Genomic DNA, 17,674 nt, shown 5'->3' with positions numbered 1-17,674 from the left:
CGGGAGGGGGGCCCGGCCGCTGCGGAGCTTTAAAACAGGGGGTTTTATTCCCCAGGGGCACCCCTCCCCCGACGGCGCCCTCATTCCCGCTCTTCCTCCGGCTGCTAAGCCGGGCTGAGAGAGATCGGGCGGCCGGGGGGGCGGGGGGGAGCTGCTGCCAAAGGGGGGAGCCGGGCCATCGCGGCGGGGGGGGGCATTTACAGCCAGTGGTGTGAAGGGGGGGTTAGTTCCTCCCCTTCCCTTCCTGTGCGTTGCTGTCCCCCCCCCCCGCGGGGCCCCCAAGGTGCGCACTCCGGCCTCCTCCCCTGCAGCCCCCAACCCGGGCGGGACTCAAGCTCACTGTCCAGGGGGTCTGCCCTGCGCATGCGCCGAAATTGAGGCGCGGGAAGCCCGCCGGAGGCGCAGCGGGCGGTCAGCAGGGTCACGTGCCTCTGTCGCTTTACGGCGGCGGCGCAAAGTGTCGCAAAGGCGGTGTCATGGCGTCCGGTGTGCCCGCCTGGGTGGCCCGCGTGGCGCAGACCCCGAAAAGGGGTGGGAAGCCGCCTCCGCTCCGGCCCCACCGGCCCCTGGTGCTGGCCGACCACATCTCCAGCCGGCACAGGACCCCGGGAGGTGAGCGGGGCCGAGGGGGCCCGGGGGGGGCGGGCAGAGGCGCCCTCCGCCCGCCCGAGAAGGTGTCCTCCGGCAGTCAGTCGAACCTGGCGGACCTTAAAGGCGTCCCTGGGCTCACAGCTCGCTCTGTAGCCGCAGAGCCCTTTAAATACGCCCTCCAAAGAGGAGTCAGGGGCAGGGGTCCAACTGGCTTAGGATCCCTGTCCCTGAAGAAATTAAATGGGTCTCGGCCAGGCCCTTTGTTCTCCTCCGCTGTACCGATCAACAAATGGGACCCGCTGCGGAAAGAAAATCAGAACAGCGCCTACATGTCATGGGCGTTTGCGTCCCCTGTGTGCTGGGTACAACGCCTCAGGCACCCGAGGCTGTGGGGTCTTGCCAATGGAAACTTGCTCTGCGGTAAGGGAGAGCAATCCTAAGCACTCTGGCATAGACCTGGGCATGAAACGAATCCTGCTGGTTTGCACTGGGCAATCATTCTGCTTCAAGTCAGTAGTAAATAAATTTGAGAAGAGTAGTGGGATATGCCTGGCAGAGCATGGCTATTGTTGTTGTTAGGTGCAAAGTCGTGACCCACCCTTCGCAACCCCATGGACAATGATCCTCCAGGCCTGTGGTCACCAATTTGCGGTCAGTGGGCCGGTGCCGGGCCGCGGTTCCCTTTCCCCGCCCCCCCTGCAGTAAAAAACTTCCCAGGCCGCAAAGTTGTGGCCCAGGAAGCTTCTTACTGCAGGAGGGGGGGAGAGGGAATAAGGGCCGCGCATGCGCGCTGCACAGGCATGGCCATCACCCTGCCGGTCCCCAGCCAAAAAAAGGTTGGGGACCTCCAGGCCTTCCTGTCCTCTACCATTCCTCAAAGGCTTCTGTATCTGTATCATTCCTCAAAGTCCATTTAATTTTGCACCTACTGCTTCACTTACTCCATCCAGCCACCTCATTCTCTGTCGTCCCCTTCTTCTTTTGCCCTCGATCGCTCCCAGCATTAGGCTCTTCTCCAGGGAGTCCTTCCTTCTCATGAGGTGGCCAAAGGATTTGAGTTTCACCTTCAGGATCTGTCCTCCTAAGTAACAGGCAGGGTTGATCTCCTCTAGGACTGACCGGTTTGTTCACCTTGCAGTCCAAGGGACTCACAAGAGTCTATACTGGGCTGAAATAAACAGTTCTAGTGGGAGAACAATGTAAGCCTTTGATTAGGATAGATTTTGTTAAATTGATCTTCAGATTATGAGAAGTTTCTTTCTCACGTGCATGAACAAACATTTCCTCAACAAAAAAAAAGACATGCTAACTAGACACAGGTCTCTAGTGTGGATCTTAAATACATTTCTGTGAAAATCAGGTAAGGATATAGATTTAGAGTGTTGGGCTAGGACCTGGAGGACCAAGATTTAAATCCCTGTTTAGCCATGCAGTCTTGATGCTGACCTTTGGCCAGTCACATACTCTCAGTCCAACCAACTTGACATGGTTGTTACCATAACCAGACCTACAGGGTTGCCATAGGGGAGGAGTTGTCGCACACCTATCAACTCTCATGTGGGGTTCCCCAGGGCGCAGTTCTCTCCCCCACATTATTCAACACCTTTATGCACCCTCTGGCCCAGCTGGTGTGGAGATTTGGGCTGGGTTGTCATCAGTATGCAGATCACACCAAGTTCTATCTCCTCACGGATGGCCACCCGGACTCCCCCCCCCCCGCTCCCCCAGAACCATTCACCAGATGTTTGGAAGCAGTGATTGAATGACTTGAGCAGAGTCTTCTGAAACTCACCCCCTCCAAGATAGAGATCCTGTGGCTTGGAGATAGGATGGGCCAGAAACCGTGCTTACCCACCCTGGCGGAGACGCAACTTACCACCATGCCCCAGGCCAGGAATCTGGGTATGACCTTTGACGCCTTGCAGACTATGGAGGCACAGGTCAAGAAGGTAGCCAGACAGGCATTTTTCCATCTTTGCCAAGTTCAGCTACTAACGCCCTACCTGTCCCCTGAACACCTGGCCACTGTGATCCATGCAACGGTCACCTCAAGAATAGATTTCTATAACTTGCTGTATGCAGGCCTACCCTTGTCCTTGATCCAGTGACTACAGCTGGTACAAAAAGCAGCTGCTAGGATCCTCACAGGAACACCATGGAGGGTCCATATCCAGCTGGTCCTGAGGCAGTTGCACTGGTTACCAGTTGCTGTTCGGATCCAGTTCAGGGTTTTGGTTCTAACCTTTTAAGGCCGTGTGCGGTCTGGGACCCACATACCTGAGGGACCATCTATCATCCTATGTCCCCCTGCAGTGCCTTACACTCTGTGGGTGATAGTTTATTGGCCATTCCCAGCCTGAGGGAAGCACACTTGGCCTTGACCAGGACCTTTTCAGTCCTGGCCCTGAACTGGTGAAATTAGCTCCTGGTTTTGCTGCGGGCCCTGCGGGAGCTTTTGGCATTCCGCAGGGCCTGGGAAACAGAGCCAGGCATGCTTCTCTGGGCTGGGAATGACTGAACGTGATAACTGAGGTACAAAAAAACTCCTTCTTTTATTAAGACCTCTGTAAGCACCACTGTCTAGGAGCAGGAGGATATACTGGATTTTGTTCCTCTCTGTTCTCTCTCTAGGTTCCCAAACAACTAATCACTATTGATTGCTTAGTCTGTTTCCCATACAAAGTTCATTACTGGACTTTGAATGGAAATTATTATATTGCACATTCAGTGGATATCTCTGTGTGTGTGTCATTAATTGAAACTGGCTCAAATCTTACAGCAACATTTAAATTGTAGCTGTTGAGACAGTACCTCGCCCTTGGTGAGGGGGCACGCACATGCAAATGTAGATGGAATAGGAATGTTTGGCGGAAGACCTGAAGCCGGCCTTTGCCCTGGAGGCCTGCAGACTCCATCTGTGGCAAAGAGCCAGGGGGCATAAATTCCGCGGCTGGAACATGCAGGGAGGGGGGATCCCTCAGTGTGTATAAAACTGAAATAAGAGGCCGGGTATGGGGGGACGACGCAGTAAATATTCTCTCTGGCATCCAGAAGAAGAAAACAGCGCTTATGTTCTGATCAGGGCTATTCACTTTCTGTATTTCTGTGTGTCTTAACTCTGAGAGGATTGGAAAAACTGGATGTGGGTTTCTGAGAATCTGAGCTGTTTTCTGGCAAAAAAACAAACAAAAAAAAACAGTAAAACAACTTACCCATTGATCGAAATGCCATGTTGCTCAGGAATTCTGGGCCCAGAGTCTGCTTGTTTGCCTCTTAGTCCAAATCCAGTTCTTCTAATTGCTCTTTACTGTCAGGTGCTTGATCTGTTCCTCTGGATCCCCCTGGTGTTCTCCTGGAGGGAGTTTGTTTCCTTACTTCTGTGCTTTATTCCCCCCTCTTGGGTGCCTCTTTATGGATGCGTATCTCTCCCTGCACCTTTGAAATGGTAACCAAGTAGTCGTGTGGACTAACTTGTCTCTAGATTTCACACCTAGCTAAGATCAAAACATTCTTTTGTGAGAAGGGTAATCCTGTGTCTATATTCCCCCAGCTCAAACCCGGAGCTTTGTCGTAGTCAATTATTCTGTTCCATGAGCTAACTTTGGCAAGGTGATCTCTTATTCTTATTGAAGAATTGGCAAGTGGCTCTTATTGGCAAGTATGTCTCTTATTCAATAAACTTACTTTGGTTAAGTACCTGAGCCGTGTTATATGCCACATAAGGGGATGGAAGGGAACTTCACCGCAGCGCATGCCCAGGGTTCTGACATTACAGGTTACTTCCACAGCACTCCTTATCGAGAAATTTCAGATTCGTCACTAACTCAGATGTGAAGCCCTAAGGAAAAGATAATGAAAGTTCAGTGATTTTTTTTGGGGGGGGAGGGGAAATGTCTATTCATGCTAGTCATACTTTATTATTATTATTATTATTATTATTATTATTATTATTATTGGATTTATTTCTAGCCACTCCCTTGCGGCTCGTGGCGGGTTACAGCATCCCAAAATCCCCATTAAAACAATAATAACATTACCAATATTACCGGCATGGCGAAGAACGGCAACTCAACTCCCCCCCCCTCCCACTACTGGCGTGTAGAGAGGAGGTCCTGGTGATGTTTACTTCGGGTCCCAATCCCGAATCCCGGGGGGGGGGGGGCATAGATCTATATTATCGGCCCCGGCCTCAACCATAAACCTGGCAGAAGAGCTCTGTTTTGCAGGCCCTGCAGAACGTTGAAAGATCCCGCAGGTCCCGCAGCTCTCCCGGGAGCTCATTCCACCAGGTCGGGGCCAGGACCGAAAAAGCCCTGGCCCTGGTCGAGGCCAGGCGTGCTTCCCTAGGGCCGGGAATGACCAGCAGATTTTCACCCGCAGAGTGCAAAGCCCTGCGAGGGGCATAGTACGATAGGCGGTCCCACAGGTATATGGGTCCCAACTCACGTAAAGCCTTGAAGGTTAAAACCAAAACCTTGAACCGGATTCGGGCAGCAATTGGCAACCAGTGCAGCTGCCTCAGCACTGGCTGGATGTGGGCCCTCCAAGGTGTACCAGTGAGGACCCTAGCAGCTGCATTTTGCACTAGCTGAAGTTTCCGGATCAAGGACAAGGGAAGGCCCGCTTAGAGCGAGTTACAGAAATCTATTCTGGAGGTGACCGTTGCATGGATCACTGTGGCTAAGTGTTCGGGGGACAGGTAGGGCGCTAGTAGTCGGGCCTGGCGAAGGTGGAAAAACGCCTGGCCGGCTACTTTTTTGACCTGCGTCTCCAAAGTCAGAGAGGCGTCAATGGTCACACCCAAATTCCTGGCCTGGGACGCGATGGTGCATCCCTGCCAGGATGGGTAAGCACGCTTCCTGATCCCACCCCCTACATCCCAGTCACAGGACCTCCGTCTTGGAGGGGTTGAGTTTCAGGCGACTCTGCTCAAACCATTCCGTCACTGCTTTCAAACATCTGGCAAATGGTTCCGGGGGGGAGTCCAGGTGGCCGTCCATGAGGAGATAGAGCTGGGTGTCATCAGCGTACTGGTGGCATCCCAGCCCAAAACTCTGTACCAGCTGGGCCAGAGGGCGCATAAAGATGTTGAACAATGTGGGGGAGAGGACCGCACCCTGAGGGACCCCGCAAGGGAGTCTGTAGGAGCGTGAGAACTCATCCCCCACTGCAACCCTCTGGGTCCGGTTCTGGAGAAAGGAGCATATCCAGCGTAACGCTGTGCTCCGTATCCCCGTGCCGGCGAGGCAGTGGACCAACAGCTCATGATCCACAATGTCGAAAGCGGCCGACAAGTCCAGAAGAACCAGCACTGCCGACCCACCCCTATCCAGCTGGCGACGGAGGTCATTCAGCCGGGCAACCAGCACCGTCTCCACCCCATGGCCAGGTCGAAAGTCAGACTGATATGGATCGAGTGCCGAAGTTTCTTCCAAGAATGCCAGGAGCTGGTCTGCAGCGGCCCTTTCAACCACCTTGCCCAGGAACGCCAAGTGCGACACTGGGCGGTAGCTGGCGGGGTCCCACGGGTCCAGCGTGGATCTTTTCAGGAGACTGTGAACCACTGCCCCCTTCAGCTGCTCAGGGAACTCCGCGGACTCCAGGGAGAGGTTGATAATGTCTCTGAGCTGGCCTCCTATCTTCTGGCCACTTCCCTTGAGGAGCCATGACGGAGAGAGGGGGCAAGGGGGCAAGTGGTCGCCCTAACTGAGCCTAGCAACTTGTCCACTTTGGGTAAGGAGAGCCGTCTGAAGCCATCAAATGTCACCCCCAATGGCGGCCAACAGGCCTCCAGCTCATTTACTGTATTAACTGTGGTAGGAAGTTCGCGGCGGAACGACAAGATTTTGTCCGCAAAATAGCTCGCTAATGCCTTCAGCCGAGTTCCAATTTGCTACTATTTTGCCGCCCCTCAAGGGCGGTAAAAGATCTAACTACCCTAAATAATTGGGCTGGGTGACAGCTTGTGGACGCGATTTCCGCGGCAAAAAATTCACGTTTTGCCACTTTCACCGCCATCTCATACGCCCTCATAAGCGTGCGATAAGATGTTCTCGTAGCTTCGTCGCGAGTCTTCCATCACACTCGCTACAGTCGTCTCACTTCCCTTTTCTTCTCCAGTATACCAGGGAGCCCGTTTGAGTTGAGGGCAGAGAGGACGTTTAGGGGCAATCTCATCTATAGCAGCCAACAGGCAGGACTGCCAGTCCGCCACCAAGGCCGCTAGTGAGTCGCCAGGAGGCATTGGGTCCCGCAGAGCATTCCGGAATCCATTTGGATCCATGAGTCTCTGTGGGCGGGCTAGAATGCGCCCGCCGCCCAACTGGGGGGGGGTATCCTGAGCCATTTACATTACAATCTGCGTTCAAATCCATTATTTTCTGAGAGATTCTTAAGAATGCAGGCTAGCATGTGTAGTGAGATAAACCAGTATTCCTGTTGAGTCCTGAGGATTTCATTGTTCTGAGTGTTGTAATAACTTGCATTTCAGCAGTTTCCCTTTCCACCCCGTTCCTTTGAGGTCACCTATTGAATGTCTTGGAAGGTTGCAGGTTTCTCAGTCTTATTTGGAATTCACTTCAAAGAAGATGATGTCCTAAGATGTTTCCGTGCTTGAGAGGAAAAGAAAGTCCCTGAGAACCATGTTTGGTGTGGTGGTTGAGAGTGGCGGCCTCTGATACGGAGAACTGAGCTTAAGTCCACAGTCTTCCACACGCAGCCAGTTGGGTGACTTGGGCCAGTCACAGTTCCTTCAGAGCTCTTTCAACCCCACCTAGCTCAGGGTGTCGGTTGTGGGGAGAGGAAAGGAAGGCAACTGTAAGCTGCTTTGAGACTCCTTCATGTAATAAAAAGCAAGATACAAAAAAAACTGCTCCCCTTCTTGGGGTGTTAACATTTGGAGCTCTCTTTAAATGACTGCTTCTAATTGTGGCCCAAAACACGTCCCAGTAAACAGAAGGAATGGAAGAAACTGAGGGCTTAAGCATGACTTAGTTTGCTACTGTATGGGCGACACACTACAAGAAATAAATAATAGACAATACAGCATCAAATAAGTGTTGAGTACTCTGGTTGATATATCGGGGGGCTGGATACAAATTCAGTGGATTTCTAGAAAAGCCTCATTATTGTTGTTGTTGTCATTGTTGTTATTTAATTTGTTACTCGCCTCTCCCTGGAGGCTCGAGGAGAGTAACAGCACATAAAAAGTACAATTGAAACCCACAAAACAAGAATACACACAATTAAATCACAATAAACCAAGATGTGGCAAAAAAATTAAACCTTAACTAAGCCCCCCCCCAATATCCCATCTGGGGGGGGGGAGAAGAGGATGCCGATTGATCTTTGCTACTGCTGCCATAAGGGGGGCCAGATCGCCCTTGCGGCCCAGCCTCATCCAACAACCTGGGGGAAGAGCTTTGTTTTGCAGGCCCTGCAGAACGCTGAAAGCTCATCTGTTTCATCTAATATCTTCATCTGTGGAATGTACTCTGGTACATATACTGAGCACTTCTTTGGTTCTGTTTGAGCTATATTGCCTGTAATTATGTCATACTAGCTTCAAAGCCCATTCCTAAGAATGGGCCTTGAAAGGGCCCCCTCCCTGCCCCCCCCCAGGCAGCTTAAGGTGGCTTTGGGCCACAGCTCGCAGCTGGATCAATTGGGGCGGGCGGGGGCTGGCCAACTCATTAGCAGGCCTGGGACAGAGCTCCTAGCAGGCGGTCAGCAGGCCGGGAGGTCCTCGTTAGCAGGCCCAACCTAGCAGGGCCAGAGGCCCTCGTTAGCTAGCCCTCCCCCATGACCCTTTGCCTAGGGCCCTCTCCCCTAACCTGCTGCTGGCTCTAGGCACTGAGGCACATCTGAGAGCAAAGAGGCTAGAGTCCAGGGACAGAGGCAGTGGCAAGGCCAATCAGGCTGCACCCGATTGGCCTATTCCAACTTGGACAGCCGGACACGCCCCACCCCCCAAGCTGTTTCACAAATATATAGAGGAACCATGAATAAGGATGTAAATGATCCAGTAGCAAACTGCATCTTGCTTTAATCCATGGCACATTAGAGCTCTTTATATCTGTTTTTTGGGGTTTACTCCTGGTCACAAACCATGGCGTGTTCCTGGCCCGATGACGTGTCTGGATGTGGGAAAGGGTGCTTGTCTTTGTGGAGTGCATTGCATGACTGTGTCCTCCTGGGTGAGAGGCCACTCCGTTGGGGGAAGGGGATGGATACACCAGCAGAGGCAGGCAGCCAACATGTCTGCCCAACTGCAAAAGCAAAAAATATCAGGACCGACAGCTGAACACAGAGTTTCAGGTTCTGAGAGATGGATCCAGGATTTGCCATGGATGTCCGCCTGACAAGGAGTCTCCTTTCTGAGGCTTCTACAGTCAAGGGGGGATCACGGGTGTTGTTTATGCTCCCATGTCATGGCAGTTTTCTTTGTTGGCAGAGGCCACCTGCGTCACAGAGATGTCTCTGATGATGGCCTGCTGGAAGCAGAATGAGTTCAACGATGCTACCTGCAGCAAGGAGATCCAGGCCTTCCTCGACTGCACATCAAAAGCAGACGTAATTATGATCCTTGGTGTATCCTATGTCTCTTCTGTGGGCGAGGCCTTTCTCCAGATAGCGCAAACCAGTCACTTGCCACCCCGTCTGTTCTCTATGTGGTCTGGGCGTTGAGTAGCAATTGCACTTATCCAAGGATAACCTATATAGTAGGAAAGGTTCTTTGCTAAGTCTCCAGAGGCCTCTGTCCTGGTGAACAAAGGTGCCGGGGCAGGCAGCGCAAGAGGGGATAGAGTGCCCTGGTGAACTTATTGTCTGAGCTCACTCTACGTGGAAGCCAACACCCAGTGGGACTGGACAAGGTCTGTCATGTCTCTTGTGTTGGGTGAAGTAAGTCCGTGGAAGCGTTTGCTAGAATAATAATCATGTATTTGTTTTAAGGCATTGCAGACTCCTAAATAAACTGACAGTTGAACGGAAACTAGGAGTTTCCTTGGATGGGAAGCTGGGAACTTGGTCTCTACTTAAAATATGCTTATAGAAGGCAATGTCATTTCTCCAGTGGCAGAACTTCTGTTTTCTGTGGTAGATACGACTTGTTATCTTTCTTAGTAACTTTTTGCATTTTAGATGTTTGTTTTATAAATTATCAGTACCTCATTGGTCCTGAGCTTCAGTCTGGAAGATGGGTAGTTATCAGTGTGACTGTGTGTCGTCTTCAGGATGGATATGCCCGTAAGGGAATGTCTGCCTGAGCAGACCCTGAATGGCTGCCACGGTTTTTCTCAGCCAAGTCCTGCTCCTGAGTAGTGCAGCAGTTCTGGGTGGTTTGTGGGTGAAAAAGGTTTTGAAAGCAGCAGGATGCTGAGGAAAAAATGCCTGGAATATTAAGGGACCTCTCCCCTGTCTTCCTTTGCAGTGTCTTTAGGAAAACGGGGAGAGGTCCCTTAAACATTCCAGGCATATTTTTTTTCTCATTTCCCAAAGCAGCATCCTGCAGTTCTTTGTCTGAAGCAAATACACAGAACAGAAATCTGGTTTCAAAAGGTCGAGAAGGTGGCTGTTTGATGCTGTTATCATTGGATGTGGCATTGCCAGGACTGATGCGTTGGGTTCACTTCCACAGATGGCAACACTTTCCTCTGCTGCAAGGAACCCTTCTGTGGAGTCCAGAGGCTGCAGGCATCCCATGCTCCTTGGTGGATTCTTCTTGCTGTAGGAAATGGCCCTGAGATGCAGCCTGCAGTTTCCATAAGTATCGCACATTAATTGATCTCTGTGTTCTTTTTCAGGCAGAACACAAGGCCAAACTCCATCAAGAGTCCCTGGACCAGTCAAAAACCCTCGGTGCAAAACAGATCAATAAACTTCTGAATCAATTTCCCAACATTACTCACTATTATTAATGGAAGATCTGCTTCTGCAAAAGACTGGTCACCAGGGGCTAAAATCAGACCACATGCACAAGTTCCCTGCTTGCTTGTCGTTTCATTGGCAGCTGATGGGATCTGTAAGGATTTGGTCTGAGCACTTCAATTGAAGAGGAAGAGGAATCCCGGCTGCTGGACAAAGACAATCCCTCTGTGCTTCAAGTAGAAGAATGCCTTCTTGAAACATTGCTCAAATAAGCATTACGTTGGAGCTTTGTGTGAAAATATCTTCTAATTAAATACATAGTTGGAACTATTGCTAGGTTGTAAATTGTATTCTGCTGATGACACTTTTATGCATAGCAGAGTGAGCTTTCAGCCCATCAGTGGTTATACATGAGTGTTTTTAAACATTTTGACCATGTAGGCACCCCTGAAAAAATTTTCAGGCTTGGAGGCACACCGCTCTGCGGTCCCCCAGGCCCTGGAGCCCGCAAGAGGCCTGGTTCAGCCTAGTGTCAGGCCACGGTCAGGTACCAAGCCAAGATAGGCCCCTCTGCTACCCACCACCCCAGCGTGGCTCATTGAGCCACCACAGACACAAGTTGACTTGAAGTGAGAGGAGCTTCGGTTGGCAAAGGCTTGAATGGCTGGGGGCCCTCCCCTCCCCTTTTCCCCTTGGCCCATCCTTGGCCACTTTGGCAGGGGGTAAGATGGGGAAATCTTACATTTTAATTCATAATAATAATAATAAGCCTCCCCACCCCCCATCCCACACCACAGTACACCTTAGATTTTGGATGCTGCTCTCCTGCTGGATTTTATGATAAAGCAGTCAAGAGTTTCACTATGGAATCACAGAAGAACTCAGATGGAATTGTGGGGGGGGGGGGGGGAAACGCCTGGAACACAATTGTTGTGCTTCACACCTTAGGAGCTCCCATGGTGCACCCAAGGAACCTGCATCTGTTTACATCTGAAAGCCAGACAAAAGGAAAGTGGGCTGGTTGTCTTGAGCAATACCTGGTTCAGAAATCTCTCCCCCTTTCTCCAAAGAAGCTTATGACAGCATACAGGCTTATTCCCTGTTCATTATTTTGCACACCATCCCTGTGAGTTCTGAGCGGGCAACCAATGCCACTAGGGTTGCGCTCTCTGGCCACTTCAGCAAGCACCGCATCAGGCTGCTGTGCTCGCCAAAGTGGCCGCAGAGTGCAACCCTACATGCCACCACGAGGGCTCAGCCAGCCGTGTCATAGACCTGGGAAGTGGGCTCAGATTGTTCAGAGGACCTGCATGTACAATGATTGCCCTTGTGCTCAGTAGCACAAGTCAGGGCAAAAGGACACAGGGGGGAGGGAAGGGAGCGGCACCTTGCTCTTTTCTGGTAGGAAGGAAGCCCAGAGATCAGGGAAGGAACTGACAGAGGCCCTACATGGCCTGCAGAAGGTTCTGGGTTCAGTACCCAACTAAAAAGACCCGGTAGTAGGGGACACAGAAGACCTCTGTGCCTGTTACCCTGGAGAGCAACAGCTACTCTTTTCTGGTAGGAAGGAAGCCCAGGGATCAGGGAAGGAACTGGCAGAGGCCCTACATGGCCTGCAGAAGGTTCTGGGTTCAGTACCCAACTAAAAGGACCTGGTAGTAGGGGACACAGAAGACCTCTGTGCCTGTTACCCTGGAGAGCAACAGCTACTCAGAATAGTACTGAATGAATGGACCCCCAGTCTGAGTTAGTGTAAGACAACTTCATGTGTGTGAGCTCATGTCTGCTCTTCCCCTTTGTCTTTGCCACATGACGCACAGGTTGAGAACCACTGAGAATGGGAGTTCCCCAGTCTAGCCTGGAATGCAGGGGGATGGTGGGAAAAGTTGGGGGAGGAACTTGTTTTTTTGAAAGCCTTGGGCTCTGTCCAGGTGATTCCCTGGTCCTTCTGTGGCAGGAACTTCCAGCAGGTGTGGCCTAGTTTGGATGGGAACTGCAGCGAGAAGAGAAGGGTTTTTCAAACTCATTGCTGACTTGCTGTGGCCACCAATATAAACCATCAACTCCAGTGGGAGAATATATATGTACCGGTTCTAATGTGCGTAAGTGGCCTAATAGTGCCTCCTGGGGTGGGCTGTATATGCCTGTTGCAGATCAAGAAAATCATGTCTTCCCTGTTCTGTTAACCCCTTCCCATCTTCTGCTGCCACCCCATTCCATGGGGCTGATGAGAGACTTTCAAAAATGAGACAAGTTGTCCTGAGGTAGAACTGCCAGCATACTTCTTGGGTAGATTAGGGGTTGAGGCCAAGAGTTCCATACATACCCTTCTTTTACCAGCTACAGTACCTAAGCAATGTGTTCTCCCTTTAGGTCAGGAGGACAGTTTGGTGCGTGTGTCCCATTTCTCTTTGAGGGAGACAGGTCAAATTAAACTTCCTGTCTTTGTTACCCTAGAGGTAGCCCATAATGGAAGGGTGCCTCATGGAGACACCTTCATGCACAGACTATGGAGTCAGTAGGGCCTCTCAACAAACCTAGGAAGCCAGGCCAGGTCTCCATCTTGTTTGGGCTTCACTAGATTTCTTACATTTCCTCCTTGCCCGAGCTAAATGTGCACGTTATCTAACCCCCCCCCCCCCCCGCCCAGCCCAAGACCATCAGACTATCTACAGGAAAGGAATATCCCTTCCAGGTACTAACTGCAACTTCTTTTGTCTCTCTTGCCCAGTGTAATTTCTGCCTAGCACCATCTCTTATCCCCAAATGTCTTGCCCCAGTCCTTCCTGATAAAACAAAGAGAGGGCCATTAGCGACACATTACACCTAGCCAAGGTATTGTACTACTTGATGAGATTACTCCACACCTCCCACTCTAGTGACCTCACAGTTCAAACTCACCTATCAGGTACTCATAATATCAGAGACCAATCAACAATCATGGACCTCCTAGTGGGCAGTCTCTGGGGCTGGCCCGGGAATTTCAAACACTATATCAAGCCTTGCACACACCCTGTGTGTGTGTTTGTGTGTGTGTGTGTTGTTGTCCACACCCGGCATCCTGTCCACCCCCTGATGTCGTGAACCTTGTGTCTTGGTTTCTTGGATCCAAGAAAGGTGCAGTATATTGTCCCCCTGTAGAACTTAGTGTAACTTGTCCCCCTGTAGAACTTAGTGTATGTATGTTTTTGCTTCTGTGTGTGTTTTGAATGTAACCCTGATATTCTCCCCAAATAAATCCCCTGAGTGTAAGCTTTTGTCTTCTTCATTTAAGAAGGGTTTCTTCCAGGGAAAGGACCCCGTAAAAATTGGTAGTAAAGATCCTGCGTTACCCAGCCTCTTGCTATATTCATAATTCCCCAGCAATTTGGGTAACATCTTCTGGTGGGAATTGCCTCGTTAGCCAGTCTTCCTGCCTTCAACTAGGTGTCTCTTAGTCTGAGTACTTTAGAACAAGGGTAGTCAACCTGTGGTCCTCCAGATGTTCATGAACTACAATTCCCATGAGCCCCTGCCAGCGTTTGCTGGCAGGGGCTCATGGGAATTGTAGTTCATGAACACCTGGAGGACCACAGGTTTACTACCCCTGCTTTAGAAGACTATATTTTTTTCCTGATTATCCTCTCCGCCTATCCGTTCCACCTTCATCCCTTTGCTACTTGGCTTCCCCTTGTTATCGGCTGTGCCGGACCAGGCAGCAGGGACAGCCGTTTACCAGCCACGTGTGCGATCTCATGGTCACAGCAGCCATTTTAGGAGCCAATCCAAAATGGCAACGGAACGGCAAGATGGAGGTTTTTCCTCTGAGGAGGAGCAGAGTGCTGACTTGGCTTCAACAGGGCTTGATTCCCCAAAGGAGGAGAGTGGCGGTGGCCCCAGAGGAGTCCCAGATTACAGCAGCAGAGCAAGGACAGCATTCAGCAATCTAAAGCCGCCCGGAAGCCACGCTGCACCCCGCCCCCAAGCAATCTGACGCAGTGGCTATGGGAGCGGGGCCTGACCCAGGCACTGGCTCTCTGCCAGCAAGACTCAGATCTGCCCTGAAGAGCTCGATTATTGCAGGAGCCACAGTTTCAACCTCCCAGGATACCGGTAATGTTGTGGCCATGGTAGCAATTTAACCTGCCTCCATAATTTTTTAAATTCATGCAGAACACTATGCAGGCCAAAACAGCCCATTTTTGCAGACAGCATATGGCTTCAGCCCCCTTCAAGGATCGCTGCCTTGTTGTGGCAAGGGGGCTTGCGTAGTTCAGTGAAGCTATGAGCTATGCCATGCAGGGCCACCCAAGACGGACAGGTCATAGCTGAGAGCTCTGACAAAAGGTGATCCACTGGAGAAGGAAATGGCAAACCACTCCAGTATCTTTGCCATGAAAACTCTATGGACAGTTCCAAAAGGCATAACGATATGACGCCGGAAGATGAGCCCCTCAGGTCGGAAGGTGTCCAATATGCTACTGGGGATGAGCAGACGGCTAGTACGAGTAGCGCCAGAATGAATGAAGCGACTGGGCCAAAGCTGAAAGGACGCTCAGTTGTGGAAGTAACTGGTGGCGAAAAGACAGTCCGATGCTGTAAAGATTTTTATTCCATAGGAACCTGGAACGTCAGATCCATGAATCAAGGCAAGCTGGACGTGGTCAAACAAGAAATGACAAGACTGAACATCGACATTTTAGGAATCAGTGAACTAAAATGGACAGGAATGGGTGAATTTAATTCAGATGACCATCAGGTATACTACTGTGGACAAGAATCTCGCAGAAGAAATGGAGTAGCCTTCATAATCAATAAGAGAGTAGGAAAAGCAGTCTTGGGATACAATCCCCAAAATGACAGAATGATCTCAGTTCGCATCCAAGGCAAACCATTCAACATCACAGTGATCCAGGTCTACGCCCCAACCACTGCTGCGGAAGAGGATGAAGTTGATCAGTTCTATGAAGCCCTACAACACCTTCTAGAAGCAACGCCAAAAAATGATGTGCTTATCATCATGGGGGATTGGAATGCTAAAGTAGGAAGCCAAAAGATAACCGGGATAACAGGCAAGTTTGGCCTTGGAGTACAAAATGAAGCAGGGCACAGGCTGGTAGAATTTTGTCAAGAGAATACAATGGTCATAGCAAACACTCTTTTCCAACAACCCAAGAGACGACTCTACACATGGACATCACCAGACGGTCAACACAGAAATCAGATTGACTATGTGCTCTGCAGCCAAAGATGGAAAAGTTCTATCCAGTCAATAAAAACAAGACCAGGAGCTGATTGTGGTTCAGATCATGAGCTTCTTGTTGCAAAATTTAGGCTTAAATTGAAGAAAGTAGGGAAAAGCACTAGGCCACTCAGGTATGAACTAAATCATATCCCCGAAGAATACACAGTAGAGGTGACAAACAGATTTAAGGAATTAGATCTGATAGATAGAGTGCCTGAAGAACTATGGACGGAGGTTCGCAATATTGTACAAGAGGTAGCAACTAAAACCATCCCAAAGAAAAAGAAATGCAAGAAATCAAAATGGCTGTCTGAGGAAGCTTTACAAATAGCTAAGGAGAGAAGGGAAGTGAAAGGCAAGGGAGAAAGAGAAAGATACACCCAATTGAATGCAGAATTCCAGAGAAAAGCTAGAAGAGATAAGAATGCCTTCTTAAATGAACAGTGCAAACAAATAGAAGAAAACAATAGAATGGGGAGGACCAGAGATCTTTTCAAGAAAATTGGAGATATGAAGAGAACGTTTCATGCAAAGTTGGGTATGATAAGGGACCAAAATGGTAGGGACCTCACAGAAGCAGAAGAGATTAAACAAAGGTGGCAAAATTATACAGAACAACTATACAAGAGCGAGCTTAACATCCCTGATAACCACAATGGGGTAGTTACTGACCTGGAGCCAGACATCCTGGAATGTGAAGTCAAATGTGCCTTAGGAAGTCTGAGCAACAATAAAGCTAGTGGTGGTGACAGCATTCCAGTTGAACTATTCAAAATCTTAAAGGACGATGCAGTAAAAGTGCTACACTCAATATGCCAGCAAATTTGGAAAACTCAACAATGGCCACATGATTGGAAAAGGTCAGTTTACATTCCAATCCCAAAGAAGGGCAATGCCAAAGAATGTTCAAACTACCGCACCATTGCACTAATTTCTCATGCTAGCAAAGTTATGCTCAAAATCCTACAAGCTAGGCTCCAGCAATATGTGGACCGAGAACTTCCAGAAGTACAGGCAGGATTTCGAAGAGGCAGAGGAACTAGAGATCAAATTGCCAACATACGCTGGATCATGGAGAAAGCTAGGGAGTACCAGAAGAATGTATACTTCTGCTTCATTGACTATGCTAAAGCCTTTGATTGTGTGGAGCACAACAAATTGTGGCAAGTTCTTAAAGAGATGGGAATACCAGAGCATCTTATTTGTCTCTTGAGAAATTTATATGCAGGTCAAGAAGCAACAGTGAGAACTGAACATGGAATCACTAACTGGTTCAAAATTGAGAAAGGAGTTCGGCAAGGCTGTATACTGTCGCCTTGCCTATTTAACTTGTATGCGGAGCACATCATGAGAAATGCGGGATTAGAGGAGTCACAAATTGGGATCAAGATTGTAGAGAGAAATATCAACAACCTCAGATATGCAGATGATACCACTCTAATGGCAGAAAGTGAAGAGGAACTAAAGAGCCTGTTGATGCGGGTGAAGGAGGAGAGTGCAAAAGTTGGCTTGAAACTCAACATCAAGAAAACAAAGATCATGGCATCCGGCCCTCTCAATTCCTGGCAAATAGATGGGGAAGAAATGGAGATAGTGACAGATTTTATTTTCCTGGGCTCCAAGATCACTGCAGATGGGGACTGCAGCAAAGAAATTAAAAGACGCTTGCTCCTTGGGAGGAAAGCTATGGCAAATCTAGACAGCATCCTAAAAAGCAGAGACATCATCTTACCAACAAAAGTGCGTTTAGTCAAGGCTATGGTATTCCCAGTTGCAATGTATGGCTGCGAAAGTTGGACCATAAGGAAGGCCGAGCGTCAAAGAATTGATGCTTTTGAACTCTGGTGCTGGAGAAGACTCTTGCAAGTCCCTTGGACTGCAAGGCGAACAAACCGGTCAGTCCTAGAGGAGATCAGTCCTGCCTGCTCCTTAGAAGGCCAGATCCTGAAGATGAAACTCAAATACTTTGGCCACCTCATGAGAAGGAAGGAC

At 49.8% G+C, this 17,674-nt stretch overlaps 1 protein-coding gene across 1 annotated transcript; it reads left to right on the top strand.

The window, feature by feature from the left end:
* Positions 1–426: 426 nt before the first annotated feature.
* CHCHD1 (coiled-coil-helix-coiled-coil-helix domain containing 1) lies at positions 427–10,790 on the top strand. The gene is made up of 3 exons (XM_077346186.1): positions 427–612; positions 9,044–9,162; positions 10,395–10,790. The coding sequence occupies exons 1-3, from the start codon at positions 477–479 to the stop codon at positions 10,506–10,508; spliced, it is 369 nt and encodes a 122-aa protein (XP_077202301.1). The 5' UTR covers positions 427–476; the 3' UTR covers positions 10,509–10,790.
* Positions 10,791–17,674: the final 6,884 nt, after the last annotated feature.

Source organism: Paroedura picta, chromosome 7 (assembly GCF_049243985.1).
Source record: "Paroedura picta isolate Pp20150507F chromosome 7, Ppicta_v3.0, whole genome shotgun sequence".
Classification (NCBI taxonomy): Eukaryota; Metazoa; Chordata; class Lepidosauria; order Squamata; family Gekkonidae; genus Paroedura; species Paroedura picta.
Note: the sequence above shows the minus strand (reverse complement) of the source record. Positions and strands in the feature narration are given on the sequence as shown.